The sequence below is a fragment of the Semicossyphus pulcher genome, unplaced genomic scaffold, assembly GCF_022749685.1.
Source record: "Semicossyphus pulcher isolate SPU_LCO1_2020_fin unplaced genomic scaffold, fSemPul1.0.p SCAF_13, whole genome shotgun sequence".
Classification (NCBI taxonomy): domain Eukaryota; kingdom Metazoa; phylum Chordata; class Actinopteri; order Labriformes; family Labridae; genus Semicossyphus; species Semicossyphus pulcher.
The window spans coordinates 7,426,041-7,450,415 of NW_027211637.1; the positions used below are offsets into that span (position 1 = coordinate 7,426,041).

Sequence of the window (24,375 nt, forward strand, 5' to 3'; positions counted from 1 at the left end):
TTAGCAGTCAGTAGTGAGTTTGCAAAAATTACCATGACGGTTACAGCTGGCTCGCGCATCGCCGAAGTGGTTGCCATAGGTTGCACATAATGATATGCATAGCGTCACCCCGTCCATTAACGGGATTGGCTCCTCAGGTTTGTGACGTCTCAAACCTGCCAATCTGAAAACATGTTGTTCAGCCTGTCCCAGGTACACTGCAGTTTAAAAGCAGACAGGCCCAGCCATGGAGAGGACTGCTTGTGTTGTCCCTGATATGTCTTGTAGCACATGAAGAACACCACATGGAGATGTTTACAAGGTTAAACACTTGATTTTCACTTTCTTTGAGCTTAACCAGTATCAACTAAACTCACTGACTGACCTCTGTTTCAACTCATTCTAACGTTTTATGAACCAATGCTCGACAATAAGTAACATTAGCCTGGCTAACGCTGAATACAAAGCTGTCTGTGTGAATGTTCCCTCTTCACAAAGGTGAATTTAAACAACCCCTTCACATCCTCTATTGTAACAGGCACCACTCTTCACATCAAGACCTAACCATTTTCTCTCTGGCCTCATGCCCTTTCTATGTTCATGATTTATGTACCTGGAAGGCATTATAAACAATAAATAATTAACTCTTCTTCACTTGATAGGGGATATGTAAATATAGTGGGCCTAATGTAGAGGGACTAAGAGTTGACACTTAAAGACAAAGGCATGAGACGGCCTTCAAAGAGCCAAATGTCCAGCAGAGCTGTCAAAGATGTTAAGGCTGTGAGTGTGTGTGCGCATGTGCATGTGTGTGCGTGTGTGTGTGTGTGTGCGCGTGCGTGCGTCTGTGTGTGTGACACAGAAACTCTATATGGGGGCAGGGCAGCAGGTCTTGTCACTTCAGTCTCTCTGCTTTGCTGGCTGTCTCCTCTACATTGTGAAAGAGAGGGACACCAGCCAAGAAGGCATCCATGTACACACACACATACACACGCACACACACACACACGGACCCAAACACAATCCCAGAACAGCAATTGACTTAGCTTGGGCGTGGGACCCTGAGACCCCCTGCTGTCTCCCAGCCAAGCGTGAGTCCTGGCCCAGCAAACAGCGCATCTTTCACGGGTGGCTGCGGGCGAGCGCAGCCCCGTCAGCAGCATCAGAGCCAAGGAGCTGACTGGCGGAAACAGAGCAGGACTGATGACTGAAGCTGGACTCATCCTCTTAAAAAACATGGGGTCATTTGTCACACAGAGTGAACAGCCAGGACAAGGGGGCTTTGACCTCGGCCGCCCTCATTGCTGGTCCAAAACAGCCTGAAGATTTGAGGTTTTCTCAGGTTGTACTTACTGTCAGGTAACCCAATACTGTCTGTCGTCTAAAGAGCTGAACGTCAATGGAAATGCAATAACAGGGCTGACACAGAGAGACAACCTTTCACACTCACACCTATGAGCAATTTTAGAGTCACCAATGAACCTAACCAGCATGTCTGTGGACTGTGGGAGGAAGCTGGTGTACCTGGAGGGAACCCATGTAAGCATGGGGAGATCATGCAAACCCCACAACACATATCAGTATTCTGATGTGTTGAATCTTTGCATGACCCGAAGGTTGAAACTACTGAGTTCAAACCCTGTTAGTGTGCAGAGTATCTTGATGTTGTAACAGGGGTGTCATGCTCAGGTTACATATTTCAGGCAAACTCTGTTTCACAAGGTGAGAAGTGAATGTGTGCAGGACCTGACTGAGGTGTCGAGTTAGCTCTCCAGTTTCCTCTCTCTGTGTTCAGCACATTAGACGGAGCCTGAATAGCAACGCTGACAGCTTAACAAGGATTCTTTAAAATGTGATGACGGGGTTATTTACAGCACCTCTGCATGACTCAAAAACGGGCGTTGATTTCGAATTAAATGACAAACTGGCATTTGAATGTTGCCTTTAGCATAAGGCAGAAACGTGTTTGCTTTAGTGTCACTAGATGGCAGCATTTAACTTGTTTCTGTAGAGCTGCTTTAAATCACTCTTGTCTTTTCTTGTGTTCCCTGATCATGAATCCACAAGTTTGTGTTTCTGCAAGTGTGTTGTATTACTTCATATAACCTCTGTTGAAATCTTTCATGTGTTCCTGATCCCTCTGAGCTCTGGGAGGAGCAGCATGCACACCTGTGCTGGCTGGAGTCAATTACACACAGGTGGACTCAATCTCCCCTCAATCAGGACTCTCTGCCACCAAGCAGACCTGTGTTCTCCTTTTCTTGTAAAGTGTGAAAAGCTTCATTAGTTTGAGGAGCATTTATTTATTAAACTCAATTTAATTTAATTTGGGGTTTAATTGAAAGATTCCTCTAACTTTGCTGAGCTAACGATCGATTTACACATTGTTTGTGAATTATATTATATATAAAATATTGTGTTATTTTTGTGAAGATAATTAAACACATTTAATTGGCCTAATATAAAATGCGTTTTTCATGTTGTGTAAACTACACAGACCCACCAGTTGACAAGTAAAGGTGCAAATGTCCGAATAAAATCATTTTCTGTTTAATCTGCTATCTCATGTCAGTTTTTCAATGTCTTGTCTTGAATGCTTGAATGGAAAGACGCTCAAGCTAAATGTGATTTTAGACATGTGGTGGCTTTGTGCTGCCGCATTTTATTTGACAGCGTTTTGATTTTTGGGGTAACAAAATGCATGTAAAAAATATTAGAGCAGGTTCTGAAGAAGCAGAATTTTGACAAATTATTTAAGAGAATGAAGAATTTATTCATTTCATTTAAAAGAGAAAACAATGCTCACCTCATTAAATACTTTATCATCATCGACGTCACAACTGTCTTATCTTTTTGTTCAATCCTAGACTCTATCTTTAATTACGATATGTGACGTGCTTAAAAGTTTTAGATCAGGTCAGCAAGCTGGCTGTGAGACTCTCAAAATGATCTCAACACTAGATTTACTTTCTTTCTTGCCTCAGTCTTCATCAGCAGATGTAGATTAAGTTAGTTTAAACTTTCCATCACCCATGTTAGTTAAGATTTTTTTTAAGAGCTAAACTTAAACCAGCTTTGTGAAGTTCTTCACTGTTTACACAAGCACCGTAATGTAACACTAATGCCTCGATATGACCTACAAAGCAAACCATCATCAGTGAGTAGATTGGCTGTTTCTATAGTGGCTCATAATGCAGAGCAGAAGAGTTTAGGTTACATTTTCACCTGCAAAGTTTCACAGTGATTAGAATTGCAGAAGTAATAGGGCATGAGTGAAAACAAAGTCAGCCTCGGTCAGTCACTGAGGCTGAATTTTTCCTCTTCCTCCTAAATGAATAAAAAAATATATATATTTTTGTAATGCATTGAGAGGTGTGGCTGTGCACAGTTTCTGGAGGTTGCAATGTTGGAGCCTTTACTGTTGGAGCCTATCCCAGCTGTCATTGGGCGATTGGTGGGGTTAATCAATGCACATGGAGAAGATGCAAACTGCACACAGAAAGGCCCTTTTCGTCCGGACCGGGACTCGGACTAGGAACCTTCTAGCTGTGAGGCGACAGCGCTAACCACTGCATCACTGTGCAGCCCTACATCGTCACAAATAGAAATACAATATAATCTTTGCAAAATATTTGAAAAGGGGATTAAAAGGAAGTTGTCTCTTTCTATCTTTACAACACCAAGCATACTACTTCTGTCCACACAAGTCAGCTCCTCAGAGCTGCTTGAAACTCCACCTGTTGATTAAAGCAGCGTGACTGGTCTGAAGTTTTTAGTACTAGCAAGTGTATAAAAAGTAGTTTCCAATATCAATAACCAACAATCAATCTCAACTCAAAAGGTAACAGAGGTTATTTCCTTTGTGTGCTATCAGATTGTTTCATGGGACTCTGATGCAGTCACTGAGACCTTTGCTTATATTGCCACCTTCCTCTGAGTATTGCCACACTCCTAACGGCCAACTTGACAGAATGTCAGCAACGTTGCCATCGAGCTATTTTTGGACATCTACTACACCAGACGACATACAACTCTACTATAACAGTGGCTGTTGACTAAACACAACACGCCGTATCCAGCAACTTGGAAGTCCTGCGAGGATTACAGCCACTGTGCCGCGCCAGGACACATTTCCAACACTGTGCTCCCTGTAAAATCTCTGAGGAATGTGTGTGCCACCCTATTACCCCATGATAGGAATAACTGGAAAGGGATAGCTGTACCTCAGCCTCATACCACACAATTATCCCAATTAACACCAGCCGCAGATCCTGCCGTAGGCCAGAGCGAGAAGCACGGTGTGGGTGCTGTTCTGGATTCATCAGATGGAAAAAAAAAAAGGAGGGAGGAGGGAGAAATGAGGAAAGAGACAGACTTCACGTTGTGCCGTGACTCTGGTGTGACTGCCTTGGTCAGCGCTCCTCATTCCATTGTTTGGTACTTGCCTTGGCAGGAACATGAGGCGCCATAAAACGAGCATCCTGAACATAACTTAAACCCGCCAGGACCTCGCCACAAGTCATCATATCGTTTTCCCTCCAGACACCTGCTCTGCTATCACGGCTCAATTTGTCATCTGTCCCATTCAGATTTATGGAGAGGTTATGCCCTAGAAATACAGAGATTAGAAAAGACATACAGAGCTGTAGTGAGTTTAACACAATAGCCATTTAAGTTTATATTTCTTTCACCATATTGAGCAAGAGTAAAGCAGAATTTATACTTCTTCACAAGCTATGATGTACTGATAGGGCCAGTGTGCTTAGACTCCCAGGTTATGCTAAATGCTCGGCTGTGGGCTACCTGGGGTTGTTCCAAAAGGTAACCACACATTGGGGCTATGTTGGCTAACCTCATAGGGGCTGTGTGCTCAGCTGGTTTGGTCTGATGGTCTTGGTTTTTTGATGCTAGCAGAGATTGATTAGAATGAGTACAGAGCTGAAATATTGTCCTACATTTCAGGAAAACGCATGTATGCATGACTACAATTAAAACAAACCCATTCCATTTTCATCTATGGCAGGGCTCGTCAGTTACGCTCTTAAAGTCGAGGTGAAATGAAAAATGTAATTTTAATCCTTTCAGATCACATCCCCGTTAATATTGTGCATCTATTTGACAATATAGGCCAAAAAAAATACAGAAAATCCATTTTTTTTGTATTCTTATATCAAAATCCAATAATTTTTTCTTCCGGTAAAAACTAAATTTCACGCGTGCTTACGGAAGTTAGCATCAAACAATTTCAACCAATCAATCTGCAACATTTAGCTGCAGAGCATCAAGAACGCTCGGTCAGTTAGCTTGCTACTGCGCTGTGGAGAACGTCTGTCTACGGCCACTTCTCAACGATCAAATCAAATCCTTCTAATGATATGTCCCGCCTGCACGTCCTGTTTCACTCGGAAATACGTCACGATATGGAAGCTAGATACTCTCAAAATGCCGTTTCAGCTCGACTTTAAAAAGACATGCTAACATTTTCACACAGACAATGCTAACAAGCTGATGGTTACAGGTATAAAGTTTACTTGACTCACCATGTTCATTTAGCATGTTACCATACAGTATATAATACTGACAATTACCACCAACAAAAGGTGATGAGAATGTCATTAGTTTCGTAGGTATTTGGCCCTTTGACGTGATGGTGGCGCTGGATACCAAAGTGAAATGTGCACCTGATGGTGGAATACTTATGGGATCACCAAAGTTGGTAGAATTGGTCATCTGGGGACCATACATGTCATTAATGTCCTAGAGTAAATGTTGGGCAAAGCCAAATCAGTCGTGATGAGTTATTTAACAGGTAACGTGATGAACCTCAGCCTGCTGATGGTGCTTGATGAAAAGGTTTGGGGGGACCAGTGTTGTTAGGATTCATCCTCTGGGCACCATAAAGCTATGTACCAAATTTCATTGTAATCCATCTAATAGTTGTCATCATAGTTTCTATGTAAACCTCATGGTGGCACTGAAGCTGTTGAGATATTTCAGTGGATGATGGAAAATGTTCACCCACTTAGGGCTCTGGACGGAAAGTGGGTAAGTCATTATGATTCATCCTCTGGGGACCATGAATGTCTGTTTTTTGCAGAATAAGTGACAACCTTAGAATTACTAATGTCGTTGGATAAAACAGCACCATTATCAATTTCCAGTCCACCTAGTTGAGGTGTTATCTGAGCCAAAGTTGTGGGCTGACCAACAAATGATCTGACACTCTGTGCGACTTTAAATCCACTTAAACTGGATTGCTTTTCTGACTTTGACACTTAAATTTGGTCAACTCTCTTTATATTTTACAGGGTTCAGCCCGTTATAGGAACACACACATGCATGTATTTGCAGTTGTGGATCTATTTCGTCTATTTCTATATTTTGCAATGACTCGGCGATTCAGACATCAAAGCGCTTCCTCATTTAAGTCATGCACATGACTATCCTAAATATGAGTCCAAGAGTCCTGATTCTCTATAAATCATCAAAGAGAAGACAGGTCCAAAAAGTCAGACATGAGGAGTCAGGCGCACATGAGCAGAGCCCTTTATATACAGGGTTGCAACAAGAGGGACAGGGGGTGATATTTGTCCTCAGCATTCGTTGTTATACTATTATTTACTTCGTCATTAGGAGCTGACAACTTCTATTATAGAATAATCAACCAATAATTGCAGCTCTCTGTTAGTCATTAAAGAACACAAGAGGAAACTTTGTCCAATTATTGTTCAAATAATCTAAAACACTGAGCCTTTCGTGTCGCAGCTGAGTGCAGAGGTACGACTCTTTAAGGCAGAAAGCTCTCACCATAAAGCGGCATGTCAATCTGAAACCATATCTTGGCAGCCTGTCTTCACCCACTCTGTCAACACTAGCCCTGCTGTAAACCTCATTCCTTCACTCCATCCACTTACTAACCTTTCTATATTAAGGCCCGCTGCCCCCCTCGCCTTGTCTGACAAGCAGAGCGCTGTACATACGCATTTCATCAGAGGTATTCTGTAGTACATTACACATGCTCTACTTAGGGATCTCTTATTACTGTTTATGATGACTTCACTTTAATGAACACATCAGTCTGTGCATGTAGCATTATTAGACCTATAAAAGAGATTTAAAGAGATTTCCAGGGGGTTGGAGGTATATGTTGTGTTTTATTCCGCTGCAGCCCTGCTGACAGCCCGTGGACATACTGTGATTCATTAGAGGAAAGGTTTTAGAGGTACCCCAGGATGATCACCTTCCCTTATGCAAAATATTTGAGCTCACAGTTGAAAAGATCTTTCTCACTCAAAGCCTGTTTTTGCTTAAAAACGTTTTCTGTCTTTGTATATCTTGCTTTATTTCATTCCATTTGAACTTTAAAGTCAAACTGAATTGAAATATTTTTTTGTAAGGAAATCAGTTTATTTATTCTTTGATTGTCTGAGAGGTCTTTGTAAAGGAGGTTTGTAAAATTCCAGTATTTTACCTTTCATATAGCACTAATTATCTGCGCTCTACATACCTGTCTTGTTTGCTTGTTTATTGCTTGTCTCGTGTATAGATTTATTTGTGGCAGACCATGCAGAAAAAGAAAAAAATTTGCTCTTCACAGAAAACCTGGTTGTTTTGTTCAAGCAATGCCATTTACACACCTCTTAGCTTTTAAAATATAAAAAAAATAAACCACTCAGCTCCACCAAAATTAAAAAAAAAAAAAAAAAAGTTATCTTGTGCACACAAGTTGTTTATCTTGTGGGAACAAAATAACATTTTTCACCTTTTGGGACTTCAGGGCCTCCGTACTACTTCTTATTCTGAAAATGAAAAAATGACGACGGTCATGACGGCGAACCTCAAAGCTCAAAAATCAGTCTACAAACCAATGTTGCAATGCACAGATGAAATCAACAATTTCTTCTGATTATATTTATATGAAATATGATGTTTTTCTTATATTCACTTTATTATATTAACTCTAGATTCCATGAAAAACAAGCTCACTCCTCTGATCAAGGCCAAAGGATGCAAATGAAAGCTATACACAGGAAATATGATGAGTGGACCTTGGCTTAAGAATTGTTTTAGCTCATTTCTTTATTAATGTGTCCATATCAATGTTCATAAAGGCTGATAATTTCTCATCATGGGTGTTAAATCATTGTTCAGGGATAAAGGCACATAATGACAATAATTAACCAATGGTTGGGACTTGGATGATCACGCTGGCAGGTGTGGTAACCGTGAACCTTCAGAACTTAAAAGCAGCAGCCGAAGAATGAAGTTTGGTATTTTAAAGCTGTGTTTATGTCCTGCATGAAGTTGTGTCTGGAAGCTGGACGTGCCTTGTGCACATTTGTGTGTGAGCGTGTGTGTGTGTGTGTGTACAAGATGGACCGTCTGTCACCAAGAGTTGGACGGTAAAGATGCAGTTTCTCACGTCTAAGAACTCTATACCCAGAATCATTAGTGTTGATTAATAAATCTGTTCTTCCACAGCAGGTGCTTACACAGAGTTTAATGTGTGGTGTGTGACCCTGCCGCAAATGTGAGGGTAGGAGTGTATTTATATATTTGATGGTTCAATATTAAAAACCTTTGCAAGGTTAAACCCTCTGATGAACTCAGACGGTTTAACCTGGTTACCATGTGTACTTTCTTGCAGTTAACACAGCTTTGGTTGTCGATTGCCTGCCGAGAACAGGTATGTGGTGGTGGTTCGATAGTGATGCAGGAGAATAAGGAAAAGGAAGAGGAGAGAAAGAACATGGTTCTGAGGGTAGACAAAGGAGTTGAATAAGATCCTTTTTCCTGCTGTTACCTCATCCTTGATGCAGGAGCGACATGGTGTAATTCAATTGGCTATCGCCACCATTTACGCAGGTTTGATGGGACCTAACTGGGACTCCATTTGTAAGCCAGCCAGACACTTCAAGCAGCAACACCTACAAACTGGTTACTCAAAGAAAACCGCATTAACATCATGAAAATAAACTTCCAATAAACTAGCAAAGAAAGTTTCCTCCTTTAACCAGATGTCCATAAAGAACGTGTTCAGCCCTTTTGCACAGTGTCCTCGGACACATAAAAAGTGTCTGTAAACCAGCCAACTGACTGAAACATCATATGCTGGCAATTATTGCATGTAAAGAGAGTGAAGTCACAACCTCCCATGAATAGCCTGGCTGGTGTTCAGAACAGCTGTCAGATATGGTCTTTGATAAGAGACCCTTTGGGAAGTGATGAAATGTTGATGTGTTTTCACACAGGGGCTACAATTCTCAATCTTAACGTTCAGGTCTTGTACTGAAGGTCAAATGTTTACCAGCGTCTTTGTTCAAAACAGCTGTGTTAGACATGTACAAGAAATTCACCTTTCAAAAGGCTTGCTGCCTCCGCTACTTGCAGAGTTTACAACATTCAGATTCTCAAGTATTATATTGAGGAAAATACTATACATATACATATACTTTATGCAATAAAAAACTGTTGTTTTAATGTCCTGCAATCTTAGTGTTTTGTTAGCTTACTAGTTAGCTTACTAAAGCAGCTGTAGTAGCTACTGAACATAAGCTGTGTCCCAGTTCAGTGACCGCATCCTTCAAAGTGCTTTGTGATGCACAGGTAAGGGCAGGAACAGCTGGTGACACAAAGAGGCTACAAATGACTCATCCTTCGTAAACCGCGTCCTTTGAAGGTTGCAGCCCCTACATTGAGAGACAGCTAAGAGTTTAACTATTTAGCCACTAACAAGCCAGATATTTCCCTCAAGAATTGGTGGAGACCAAAACCAGATCTAAGAAAGAAAATAATTTTAGACTCATAATGACAATCTGCTGAATGTTGGCTGAATGTGTTGGCTAAAATGTATATTAATAGAGGTTTTGTTTGTAAGAAGAATTGTAGCAGGCCCTTTAGGTGCCCTGAACCCCTTAAGCAGGACACTTAAAGTCGAGCTGAAACGGCATTTCGAGAGTATCTAGCTTCCGTATCGTGACGTATTTCCGAGTGAAACAGGACGTGGAGGCGGGACATATCATTAGAGGGATTTGATTTGATCTTTGAGAAGTGGGCGTAGACAGACGTTCTCCACAGCGCAGTAGCTAGCTAACTGACCGAGCGTTCTTGGTGATCTGCGGCTAAATGTTGCAGATTGATTGGTTGAAATTGTTTGGCGCTAACTTAAGTAAGCAGGCGTGAAATTTAGTTTTTACCGGAATAAAAAATTAACGGATTTTGATATAAGAATACGAAGAAATGGGTTTTTTTGGCCTATATTGTCAAATAGATGCACACCGGGGATGTGATCTGAAAGGATTAAAATGACATTTTTCATTTCACCTCGTCTCTAAGTTTCCCATAAGGATGCAAGCGCTTAGTCGCAAACCATGCGCTGCTTTCATCAGCAATGGGGACCATAACCATCAACGCCATGAACCGAACGTTTTAGTCGCTGGCTACATTTTGAAGGTAAGTTGATGCTTATGTCAAGTTAGAGCTACAGCTTCAGCATGGAGTAACAGTTAGCAAGTGGTAATATTGTTTCTTTAGCATCAACCTGTTTTTATTGGATATATTTTTGTGGAATATTGAAGCAGAAATTAAGCTACTGCTGAAGGATTACCGTGGCCCCTATGAACCTAAACACATCATGTCATTAGGAACACTTTCTTCTCAGCTCTTCTCAGCAGGAAGCAGATCATTTATATCTTTTAGAAGCTCTGGCCTCTTTGCACATGATGAACTTTCCATGATGGAGATGTAGAATCCATCATCAGTCAGAGTTAATATTTCCTCCACTTTGCTTTGGAATTGATAGCCGTGCTTTTTTTCCCCTCTGCACATTACAAACAGGAACATTTGAATGCCTCTTTAATATTAATCGTTTAACGTAACCATACTCTACTCACTGATATCCCTGAGCTGACAGCTGAGCCTACACTGCACGGTCCTCTTCTTAAAATTGATCTCAAAATGTTTGGCAAAGGAACAGCGTGAACTCAGCCTGCAGAGCCGTTTGTCAATCTCCAGCTCTGTAATTCCATTCCCAAGAGGCCACGAGGACTGCAGCGGTATCGTGATGGGACGGGAAGTTGCGATGTGGACCCTGTCTGGCGCCTTCAAGACTACTCAGCAGCGTCCTGGGATGTAAAAGATCCCAAATATGACATGACCCCATGTCTGTGGTGACAACGTAACATGATGATTGCAAACTTCAAAACACGCTCCACGACATAACTTTGATCACCGATGGCAGCCTCAGACAGCTTGACGGAGCACTGAGGAGGGTCGCCGTGATGTACGTGGAGTGCAACAGAGCAAAACAGGACGGTTTTAGAATCCATGCGCTGGAAAAAATAGATACACTGTATATAGTTGCATCTAAACTTGGTCTCATGAGGACATGAATGCACTAAGCTTCATTATACTTCCTACCTTCAAACCACTTGGGTCACACTAAAAGCTTCATACCGGCAAAATGACCGCTGTAGCTTTTGGAAAGCTAACAGTCCAAAACCACACCGACTGGCACCTCATTAACCCCCCACAGCCCTGCAGAGGCCAAAACACCAAACGTATCTGTTTCTTTGTAGCGTTATTCTGCATGTGTGGACGCATGGTGCCCCCAGAATAACTACAACAGGTCAAAGTGTTGAGCGACATCACAGTAAATGAAACAACATACACACAGAGACACAGGCACACAGGTGCAGACAACAACACCCCATTAGGCCTGCCCAGGCTGTAGGCATCACACCAGGGGAGCTGTCTGGATGAGTGCCTCCGCTTGAGTGCATTCATGGCTTCAAATTCAGGTGGAAGGTTCTAGCCAACATACAATGTCACTTTCATACATACATTTGTCAAACAGTGGGGGGAAAACATGTCCTCACTCCTCATAAAGACAATTGTTCGAATACATTATATGAGAATTGTCCAAAATGATACCAGTGACAGCTGGACATTATGTAGGAAAACATACTGTAAAGTGAGTCAATATTTGTTTTTTGGGGGTTTGCACATCATACATGGACTCCAGTCTTTTGGGTGTAAGACATCGGACATCAGTAAATAAAAGTCCAATTTTGAAGATGTTAATTAAGAATTATAAGCAAAAAATACTTGAGCATTATTATTATTATTATTGAGCATTATTGCTGTAGTTTATCTAAATGGAGCTAATTCGACACAATCTATATGGTCGTGGACAGTGTAATTTGTAACAACTAATATCATAACATCATTTTTGTTTGGAGAATCTTGATTTTCAAAAGTAGCCGCAAAACACTTAATGTAAGTAATGAAGTACTGTAGTGGAGCAGCATGAAATAGAAGTACAAGTACTAAAATGTGTACCAAATACTAAATGTTTTAAGTGCTTCAGAGACTAAACTGAAAATTATTAAGTAATGAAATTCCAGAAAAAAATGTCAATACATCATCATTGTTTTGTGCCCGGAGCATTTTATTAATTCTTTAAAGCATAAGTCTAAAACTTGTATGCAGCTTATGTAAAATTGTGTGCAGCTGCATGAATATGAGGCAGAGAGATAACTGACAGGAGGTGGAGGGGCCCAAAGACACAGTCTTTTGCAGCTCTTTGTGTGAGTGAGCGTGTATAAAGAAATTTGTGAATGAGTTATTTCTGTCTTTGAAACATTATGTCAATGATTTTTATACATATGTATTACATATACTTACAGTACACATGCAAGCATAAATCAGATTATACTGTATGTAGGCCAGTGTTTGTGTGTGTGTGTGTGTGTGTGCTTGCGTGTGTGCCCTTTGCAGAGGCAGTTTGTAATCAGCTGTCAAAGTGGGCTCTGTCCCCATGGCAGCAGTTGAGAGCAGAGCTGCATGCTGGGCAGTGAAAAGCTCTCAGGTCCACTCTGCACGCCGATCCTGCAGCAGCAGTGAAGGTGGAGGACGGACCGGACGCTCATTCGAGCTGCACTTTTACATGAGCTTTATTTAATCAGGTGTAAGCATGGTGGTGTGAGTGTGTGTCTGTCGTTGTGTGTGTTTGGTTTGTTTTCAGACTCCGGTGACTGTATTGGGAACTAAGTGAAAAAGGTAAGACCTGGAAGTGATCAATGTCTAATTATTGTGGCTATGAAGGTATGTGCAACACTGCTGATGTTTTATAGTATTACTGGTACTGTCATAGACAGGAAACTCTAATATCAGAAGTATTTCAGTGCATTTTTTTAAGTACATAAAATACTAAAATAGGTCTCAGTCATTCTACACCTTAAACACATGTTTTTTTACGATTAATTATTCAATAATTCCAGGTTTTATTTGTCATGTACACTAGCAATATCAGTACTGAAACGCAATCTGGCTGTACGAAAAGACAAGTGTGGGAAAAAATAGAATTTGAGAGAATAAATATAAAGGATAAAACTCTCTATGTAAATATGTACAAATATAAAACAAACATTTGTCATATAACTACAGGAAAACTAAACAATAAATTAAATGTGCTACACAAGTTGAGATGAGTTCAACATCCTTGTCTTGAGGAAAGAGCATCTCTGTGATTAACTTGTGGCTACAAAGAGATTGTCAGTAGGTGACTTGATGTATGTCATGAAACAGAAATAGATAGAGTAAGCTAGAATAAGTATTCACAGTATTAAATACACTAATGAGGGTAATTATGGGTGAGTATGGAAGCCTAGATTACTGTTGTTATTCTGTCTTTCATACTTGGTCCTCGGCCAGAAGTGAACCAGGGACACTGCAGATTAATGGTATACATTTTACCACCAAGGCCACTGGGATGTCCCATTAATGGGGATATAAGGATCCATGTAGCTATGGTAACCACGTCTTTTAAATGAGATAATTTAAACTTACAGTATAAGTAAACATCAAACTTGGTAGACAAAAACATGAAAAATTAACTGAACTGAAACTGACAGAAACTATGTCACTAACTATTCAGGTTAACCACACCAATGCAATGTATATTTTAAAAATATATATGTAAGGGGCTGTTTTCACCTTTATTGGAAAGAAGACTAAGGCAAGCTGACTATGTGTCCACAACCATTCAACTACCAAGGCCACCCCAAGGCACTTTGCAAGTTACAACAATACCACATATGGAGGCAATGTGGGAAATATTTTCATTTTTCAAAAATAATTAATACATTAATTATGTCATTTACATGGGAGGTGCTGCTATTAAGCTTTGTATCTGCTTTTCCTTAAAAATGGTTTCTAAATATATACATACTGACATGCTTAGATAGATGTGGATGGCAGAGAATGTATTTTTTTACACATTATATAAGCTGTAATTGGATACATCAGTAAAGAAACAGCAGAGTTGTGACCAAGTCATCTTTGCCTCGAGTCAAGTCCAAGTCACCAAGTCTCAAGTCCACATCTCTAAGAAATAGTGTTGCATTTGTGTCTTTAAAGGGAACTGATACACTAGTGTGGCTATTGTTTAGGTGAAGTGATAGAGCTGTAGTAGAGTAGAGCTGCCATGATTAGACGATTATTTGAGTAACTGCCAGCTATTTTAAAATGAATCATTAATCAGTCAAAATGTAAAACATTTACTGCTAACAGCTTCTAAAATGTTTCAAAAAGCTGTTTTTGAAAATGACCAACAAAAGATACTGCCAGCATTCCAACCAACTCCAAAGTGTTCCCACTCCTATTCCACAATCTAACAAGCCATTCTGCGGAACCTTACTGGCAGCTTCAGGTTGCCAGAGATGATAACCAAGTTTTTAAATGTTGCTTTGTTGGATGACCATTAAGTATTAAAAGAAAGCAATGTGATAGTGTAATTTTGTCAAAAGTAGATAGTGACATAAGCTATAAAAGATATTTTGAGCTACAAATGCTGTTTTTGTGGTTCAATATGTTACAATAAGTATGCATGTCGCATCTATATTTATGTCCCTTTTGTCCTGTCTGTATGGTGAAAGATGATTGAGCTGGGTCTGAGCCTGGCTGATGGCAGCCTGATCGACGAGCTGATGGAGCTGACGGCACAGAGCCTCGGGAACCTGGAAATCCAGGAACACTTCAACGTCGTCAAGGAGATCGGCCGAGGGAAATACGGCAAAGTGCTGCTGGTGACGCATCGCTTCAGGGGTAGGACTACACTTTCAGTACTCTTTCAGTACAGAAAACCTTTGACCAATTTCTATCATTTTAATCACCAATCATGTTCATAAAATCAGTTTTAGGCATTTTTTTGGCCCGTTTGGCAGAAGCAGAAAAGTAATGTATGGGGAGTAAGAAATGTGTTGTGTATGAATATAACTCAATTGCAGACACAGTTACAACTGGAAATAAATGTAGAGGAAGAAGGATCTAATACAGAACAACCACAGTGAACAGAAGACAGGAGGGCAAGGTACTATTTAAATAAAAAAGATAAAGTGCGATTGCACTTTTCCGATTGGCTGGGTACCACAAACCCCGAACGACCCTGAGAAGAACAGAGTTGTGCCAAAGTGGATCATTGACTGGGTCATTGTAGACAAAGGACAGAGCAGAATGCAGAGCATGATGCTGGCTCCGGGCCTGAAGGCCTTGGATTTAAAAACCATAGGAGTGGGGGGCCGTGGGTAGAGCGGGGAAAGTTTATGGTTGTAGCCATGCAATGGTATAATATACAATTATTACATCATACATCTTGTACTGTCTGAAAAACAACTATGTAGGCTAAGTTTAAGTGTGTGAAAAATGATAACAAGAACTAAACTGAAGAATGGCTGATCTGCAGGGACTCCCATGGCCTTGAAAGTGATGCCCAAAGCCTCGACTAAGCTGCAGGGCTTTCTGCGAGAGTACTGCATCTCCTTACACCTGTCTTGCCACCCCTGCATCGTGGGCCTCTTTGGCATCGCCTTCCAGTCTAATGACCACTACTGCTTTGCCCAGGAGCTCGTCATTGGCAGAGACCTCTTTGCTGTCATCCAGCCAAAGGTGAGTCATACATTGGCAAAACTGAACTAAGAGACTTAGACACGAGTGGGTCTGAGAGGTTGTATTTCAATACAGTGGTACTCTGAGATGAATGCTAATGTCAGATTTCTAACATGCTCACATAAGTATGGTATAATGTTTACCATAGTGCCAATTTTGGTTCAGTGTGTTAGCATATTTGCTAGTTAGCACTGAACACATTGCTGTGGCTGATGGAAATGTATTGCGCAAATTGAGCTTTTTACCTTATGATAGCTAAAGATGAAAAGTTAAGCTTCTACTAATTATCCAGCTGGAAACATAAACTCTGTACCAGTTTTAATGATCATTTATCCAATTGTTGATTTTGTCTCTATACCAAAAGTGAGAACCTCACAGTGCTAAAGGTAGGGGTAGATGTTCTCTCTTATTGAGATTATTGGCATTAATGGAAGAAAAACAATGACTGAGTAAGTGAAACACTGTAAAACTAAAATATTTTATTGAGGTCAAAGTACAGAAGTATTATCAGTAAAAGATGCTCACATTGACTTAAGTCTCCTCAAGTTTGAACAATCAATAGAGCTGTAGGTACTGAAACAATCATTTGGCATGATTTCCCTCCTCTTGGCAATCACAAACTTCTCTCTGAACCAGCAAGACAAAAGCAACTAAATTGTACAAAAAATGGTCCCATTCTGTGCAATGGATACAAACATTTTGACTGGTCAGGGCGCTGGATGAAAGGTAAGAAGATACACTTCTATCTCTTCTCTGAGCAGAAGGAACATCTGTGCCACACTCATGGCAATTCATTCGAACGCTAACTGACAAATGACCGACACATCAACAATGCCAACCCTACAGCCATGTGGCGTGGTATGGCCATGTGTCTACCACTGTGCCAGAAAACTAAGACATGCAGAGTAAAGTTGGGAGAAATTTGGACAAATCCAAATGTACAGTATTCACTGTCCTTGCAAACTTGGATTACAGACGTAGCAGGTGCTACCCATAAAGTCCAAATTGGAGCTGGCAGAGTTCTAGGGTGTCCACTTGGTTGATTGAATTAGTAGTTTCTTGCAACACAGGTGCTCAGGTTTGCATTTACATTGTAGCAACATTTCCTTACCAATATTGGAGCAACCCTCGGTGGTGGGTACATAACTTCCCACCCCCATTGTTTTGTTTCAAAACCAATGTCGAGACCAAACCTACCCCCTTGCTTTTCATTTTTTTTACCTTCGTTAAAGACACAAACATCCCTTTTCCTTCTTTGTCTGATTGTTCCAGGTGGGTATCCCAGAATCTTCGGTAAAACGTTGTGTCCTCCAGATCGCCAGTGCTCTGGAGTTCATCCACAGCCATGGCCTGGTTCATCGGGATGTCAAGCCTGAAAACATCCTCCTGTTGGACAATCACTGCTGCCAAGTGAAGCTTGCAGACTTTGGCCTGGCCCAGAAGAGAGGCACTATGATACGCTTTATCACAGGAACCCTGCCCTACATGGCCCCTGAGCTTTGTACAGTGGCTCTAGTGGAGGACCAGAAAGAAGTGACCGCTCCTCCGCTTAGTGTGGAGCCAAGCCTGGACACCTGGGCCTTTGGGGTTGTTATCTTCTGCGTCCTTACAGGCTACTTCCCCTGGGAGCGCTGCATGGACTCGGATGATTTCTACCAGGAGTTTGCAGACTGGTGCAGAGTGGAAGAGAAACCAAACAGTGAGGAGGACTTTCCTCCTTTGTGGAAGAGGTTCACTCCGGATGCCATGGAGATGTTTGGTAAGCTCCTGGCTCCGGAGGTCGACAAGAGGTGTACAGTTGGGGAAGTGAGAGCGTATGTGGAGAAGGACTGGCTTAGGAAGGTAAATGATATCGGGCAAGAGCAGACATCAGAAAAAGAAAAAGTCAGTGCCTCTCCTGCGAATGGCCAGCTGCAGGAACAGCCTAATACCTCCTAACAAACTGCATTTTGCAATCATCTTTAGGAGGTAATGAGTAAGGGGGTACATTTGGGGTTACATCATGAAGATGGGAAACTTCTAAAGGTTGTGTCCTGCAGTCAAATTGATTTAGACAGAACATAAAAACTCAACAGATGTTGAATTTACCGTGTGGGAAGAAATGCTCAGAACATAGCTTGTGATTGGCGTCAAGGCTCCAACCTCATCACCACCATTTACTTCACATGCAGAAATTTGAGGAGTGATGAGATAATATCTTAAACCCCCCAAGCCGGAGCCCACAGGTGGAGGCTGGTGGGGCTGAAAGTATGAGCGCAGTGCTGGTGCAGGGCAGCGGGGGCAATGACGAGGAGAAGGAGAGACCAGAAATCTTACAGCTTAAATTGACAGCCAATTGGGAGGAAGTGTTTGTCGGGTTATTGGGGAGAATGACGCATGTCAAGTGTGAAATCAGTGCAGCTCGAGTTGCCTGCCGGAACTAGCTCGCAGGTGTCCCTCCACTTACGTACTTGCTTAAAAGTATTTAAGGCAATATGCTTACTTACTTAGCACATTAAAAGTCAACATACGTTTTACGTTGGTTGATAATAGGGCTGCAACTAACAACTATTTTGATAATCAATTAATCTGTCGATTATTTCTATGATGAATTGATTATTAATCAGATAAAAAGAAAAAAAGCTACATTTTAGTATTAGCATTGTATTCAACACACACAAAAATATAGTTTTCTTGTACAATGCAATGTTAATATATCAATTATGTAACTCAAAGTGCAGACAAGGCCCCGACAATAAAAAAAATACATTGGGGATGCAGCCATGAACTGGGTATAACAGGGAAATGTAACTAACCAATATATATTCAATCAGACATTCAAGTTTCTGTTGTGAATTAATAATAGATTCACTTTAGTCTGTCTCTAACTAATGGCATGAAGTATTCAAAAACTCCAAAACGTTATGTTACACTCAACAGACGGAGTTTCAGTCTGTTACATTCGTTTTTAAATGAACGTCAGAAACCGTAATCGTGCATTTGTCCGTGTAAACGGACACTAATCTACCGGAGGTGGACACAACATCAGCACTGCACAACAAACGGATACTATTCATTGAAAAATAATTGTTTATCCCAAAGAAGACCGGAGATGTTGTTACTTCATGTGAGCTACACAAGCCTCGGCATTGGCTGGCTGCCGTGCATTATAACAAAGACCCAACTAACTCAATGATGAAATTTGATGCCAACTATTTTAATCTTCGATTTTACTCATTTAATCGATTAGTTGTTGCAGCCCTAGTTGATAATGTACCTTAATACTGGAAGTATAAAGTGGTAAAGGCCAGCTTTACGTCGGCTAACAAATAACATCCTCCTGAAATTGAACATCATTAACAATAAAACAATAATATAATGTATAATGTCATCTTGAGTCTGTTATGTTCTATAAAAATTGTAAAGTAAAAGCAGTGCATTTCTGTCTAGGTTTTTACCACCTGTTGTTGCACAAATGAATAAATATTGTGTTTTAATGCTTGGTTGTTTAGAAGATAATTTTCATATGCAGTATTAAAATTGATATATGAGATGTATAGTTTGATGTCGGTTCCAAAGGGGCCCATTTTTGCAAGATAAGCAATTTCTGTTGGTTACTTGCCGGTCAACCAAAATTCAAGTTTTTCATAACTTTGACCATAGACTGCTAGACATATAAAAATCTGATGTTTGATATGTTTGTATTCAGAATCTCAATGTATTAATAATATGATCAACTTTTGGGAAAGATTTACATTACATTTTACTATGTTTGAACTTAGTTGTATGTTGTTATATTGTTATATCCCTTTCATTTTTCTTTTGTAAAACTCATTAAGTTAGTTATTTTTACATGTATGTATACCGTTTATAAGTATACACTGTATGTATGGTCAGACTATGAGAGCATGCATCATGAAAAAAATAAACACATCCATCCTCTCAGTCTTGCTTTTCACTCTCTGGGGTAGATATCATATGACCCTCTTTGAAGTACAATGTATGACCTTTGTCACAGCTCTATGTTAACCCCCCTTTCACTGACCTTCTTCAGGCCTTTTACTTCAACTGATCACAGCTCCACCTGCCTTCTACTGATGGATGGCATCTTTTGTTCGGGTCTATGATGCTGCAGGAGCTTTTGGGACAGGACTTGTCGGCCTCTAAGGAGGGCAGACCCAAACTTGGCCTGAGGCCTGAACCTGCTCGTTCCCCTCATGCTTTACAGCTTATTTAGGGTATTACACTAACCATGGTCATCTTTCAGCTGACCCCTGAGCCCGACTGCACACGCAGGCCTGTCATAAAAACACTACAGAGAAGGTTGGTCTGGCTGCAAAGCCTGTGTTGGTATTTGACTCACCAAGTATCTGTGCTGGCGTTCACACACATATCACACCCAGTGTCTTAAAGGATTTAAATAATGTTTCACATGCCTATTCAGTGTAACAAGGCATTAAAACCAGTGTGTTAATCTTGTGGACATATTGCCTTACAAAAGAACGCACAAACAGCCCTACAAACAGGAGGACTGAAAAAAAAGGTGTTATTTAATTTCCACTTGTGTATAAGTGAGAGAATGTGCTTTCTGCTCTTAGAGCAAACTCTTAACAGATAAGCAGTAAGCGTAATTTCCACAAAACTATATCTGATCACATGATTTCCTTTTCCTGCCAAATAAAGATCTTCATGCTGTTATGCTGGAAAAACACTGAGTACTTTCCCTGTCATCATATCTACAAGAATGTCATGCTACTACTTACTTTACTCAATACCTGAGAACTTTACTACTACCTTAGCAGTGTAGTTACAGACCTGTGCATATGATAGAGAAATACATCAAGGTGTGCTTCTTTCTCTGGTGCGTTTGTTCAACTCTCAGCTCTGTTGTGAACTTGGGGAAATAGTACATTACCCAAATGGACGGCCTAGGCTCAGTGGTAGAGTGGATCGTCTCTCATTTGGAAGGTTTGGGGTTTGATCCATGACTGCTACAGTCACATGTCCTTGGCTATGCCTTCAGTGTATGACTGCCCATGTATCCTGTTTGAAGACATTCATCGGTGTGTAAAGGTGACATGTAGTGTAAAAGCGCTATGAGTGGTTGGAAGACTAAAAAAAGCGCGGTTCATTTACCATTTAGCATATTTAAGCAGACTAACTACAGAATGGTGTTCTGGTGGGTGGCTTAGAGGGATTGTGTGGGGCCAAGACATGCAGGGTTTGCATCTGTTTTCTGGGTTTGTGTGTTTTTGACTCTGCATCTTTATATGTTTGCAGGGCATATACTGTTTCAGCTTTCTGCAGCAGCTTTGTATTATGTTCAGTGTCTTCCTGTCGTTAATTTCTTTTCAGGTTATTTTATATTTTTGAATTTGCATTGATTGTGAATTGATGGAAATCTTTTGGGCCGTATAGCAGCATGTTTGCTCTTGTCTGCCGCCGTAGTAATGTCTCAGTGAAAGCTGGGAGTGGGACAGAGACTGTTTATGTGTTGTCTGGCAATTAGAAGAAAGTTAATTCAGTCACAATACACAGTTCTGGCGTTAAAGCGATTTCAGAAGGATTACATCACACACCCTGTAGCGTACACTCACTCACACACACAGCTGCAGACGACATATCCAGGCTTTCAGGATGACACCATACATACACAGGAGCACTATTAATAATACAAATCTGTTATGGAAAATCACCACAACCGGGGCCTCTCTTTCAGCCGATGGCTCATCGTCACCGTCTGTACAAGAGGAAACGGCACGAGGCGGCTAAAGAGAGGCGGATCTGTGTTTGAACTGATTGTGACTAAAAGAGCCACAGCAAGCAGAGGAGACAGATCAGAGTTTAAGCAATGAATACAGAAACGTAAGGTTGTGAAAGTGTCTGAGAAATGTTTTTATTTCAAAACAGGCTGCCTTTTGTTTTAATGGGGAAATAAAATGTACACTTTAGATTGAATTTATGGTACAAACCTTATGGAATTGACTTAAAGTTTGCTTCACTAAAGCTGACATTCATACAACATAAAAGTGTGCCAAAGAAGCCTCTCATATCCTGGTTGACTGAATTGACTCTGATAATCGGCCTGTGATGGGTTACATTAAAGATTCTGATATTTAAAAAGACTTTTCACATTACTGACCATTTACATTTTTAACATTGACATGTTGTTTTTATTACTGTCCAAGCTCCAACAATTTGTAAAATGAAGCTCTAGCGTGAGTTCAGTCAGGAAGACTATATTTTGCGTGCTGGTGCTATTGTTCATATCTCATACCATTCTGGTTACACTTACTTTCCTGCACTCATCAGCTATTCTCATCACCTGCTCTCATCTGTCCAATAATACTGCAACAGAGCCTCATATGGCATTTTTTCTGCCTCCAGTTCATTCATGTCACCCTTATGCACGATGCTCCACCTCCTTCATCATCTCATCAGCATCATCAGCCAACCCTCCACCACCAGCGTCTGGACCAATTACTGTATATAAAGATGGACGACAGGTCTCTATCTACTCTCATTGTACAAAATTGAAGTCAAAATACCACCGTGATAGGTGCTGCCATCTTGCGCTGGTGACGTCACTTGGAGCCAGAGCTGCGCAGTAGCCACTTCCGCTAACCAAAACACACACTTAAATGACCGTAAAAAACGTGCACGTTGGTATATTTAACAGCAGAACAGCTTCTTGTGTTGGTCTGAAGCAGACGTTCAGAGATATGGAAACTTCAATGACTGTAGTGATCGCCGTTCCTCCTCTGCTCTGCTAATCCGGAACAGATCGGCTGCAGGAGCCGGATTCGTCAACAGAGCTATAAATTACATCTCCCCATAGAGTCCAAGTGCCAAAGATTTCTGACAATAATTCAATACCACATCATCATTGTAAAATAAATGTTGGTCTTTACTTCATTTTCTTGTCTCTGATTGAAAAAACTATACTGTACATTTACAGATCACTGTTTTTACACCACTATAAAGGGAAATGAGCCGTCACCTTTACTAAACGTTTTGCCTGAACTGCTCAGGTGATCTCACTCTCAAACCTCTTGTTGGTGCATCCCCACTCCACAGCCAACTACATTACCATGCAACAATAACAAAACACTGAAACTGAGACCGAGCGTAATGTTTACAGCAATAGAATACATCTGTGAATGGATTAACATTCCTTGTGAAATTGTTGACAAAGATCTGGGAGGCTGTAAGGCACAGTGGTGATTTCAGCTAATTGCTAATTTCAGCGTTCTAATAATAATGATATTAACTTTCTGACCTTTAGCGGATATTAGTTCATCATCTTATTACCATATTAGTTTAGCTTCTTAGCAGGCTGGCATCTATCGATAACCACCCAACTCAAGGTACAGCCAAAGTCGTAGGCTACCTGATGGTGGTGCCAGAGGAAAAAGTTCATCAAAGTTCATCTTGTGGGGAACAAATGACAAATGACAACCTCATGGCGGCACAAGAGCAGTGGTTCTCATCTGGTCTAGCCTTAGGATCCACCACCACCTATGACAAATCGCAACCCAAATTTCTGAAATTTTTCAACCACAGAAATGTATTTAATAAAAAATGGTGCAGTTTGGACCTGAGATGGCTACCTGACAGTGCAAGGACATTATTCCCTCTACAATTCATTCAGTTGGCAGCCTTTTTCCAACAGAAATAAAATAAAAAAAGTGCAAAATAAATGCAACTACTGTCGGGCTCATCAAGTTTCATGAATGTAGATGTAACTGTAGCTGGGATTATCCAATCAGAGGATACATGGAGTGTGAATAAACCACACTTCTACTGCACACACGTCATAGGAAACGCGGCATAGACTTTTTGCCACATTTTTATTTTTTTTTTAAGCACACATTGGGGACTTACTTTTGGGCCGCAACCCACCAGTTGAGAACCACGGACCACGGTCTTTCACAGCACTAGAGAAAGAGTCAGGGGATCACAAAAGTTGGTATGATTCACTCTCTGGGGGCCACTGCATGGCATACATGCAATACTGTAACAACCAATTAACTGACATTTTCATTCCATTATCAGCCAGGGAGTTAGCATGCTAGAGTACCATGGTTTGAATGTGTAATTCATCTTTTAAGTTTTTGCTATTATTTTCATTCATAATATAAGAGTGGAACATAAGACTAATTGAAAATGTTACCTCTTTCCCTCACAGATCAGTTAGTCTCTGCTGTGTCTATTTCAGCTTCAGCATCACAGCAGACTTTAATCCCACATCCTGATCCCTGAGCGAAGCCTCTGACAGCGAGCCTGGCTGTGGTGTTTACATATCATAAGAGGGCTGCTGCTTACAAATTAGTCCCTTTGGGTGTATCGCTTGCTCTGTGATCTCATGGCCCTTTGCTAACTCCTGACTAAACATGTCGGGCTCTGGCGGGTCTGTCAGTCTCTTAAAAGCAGCACCAGTGTGTCTGTTGGTCCCTTACGGATGGCCTTACT

General features: G+C 40.9%; 1 protein-coding gene across 1 annotated transcript; it reads left to right on the top strand.

Annotated features, from left to right (window-relative positions):
* The first annotated feature begins 12,882 nt into the window (after positions 1 to 12,882).
* Positions 12,883 to 18,013, top strand: LOC138590199 (serine/threonine-protein kinase SBK1). Its single transcript, XM_069660783.1, has 4 exons — positions 12,883 to 13,038; positions 14,916 to 15,084; positions 15,722 to 15,924; positions 17,197 to 18,013. Exons 2-4 carry the CDS (start codon positions 14,916 to 14,918, stop codon positions 17,860 to 17,862), a joined length of 1,038 nt encoding a protein of 345 aa, XP_069516884.1. The 5' UTR covers positions 12,883 to 13,038; the 3' UTR covers positions 17,863 to 18,013.
* Positions 18,014 to 24,375: the final 6,362 nt, after the last annotated feature.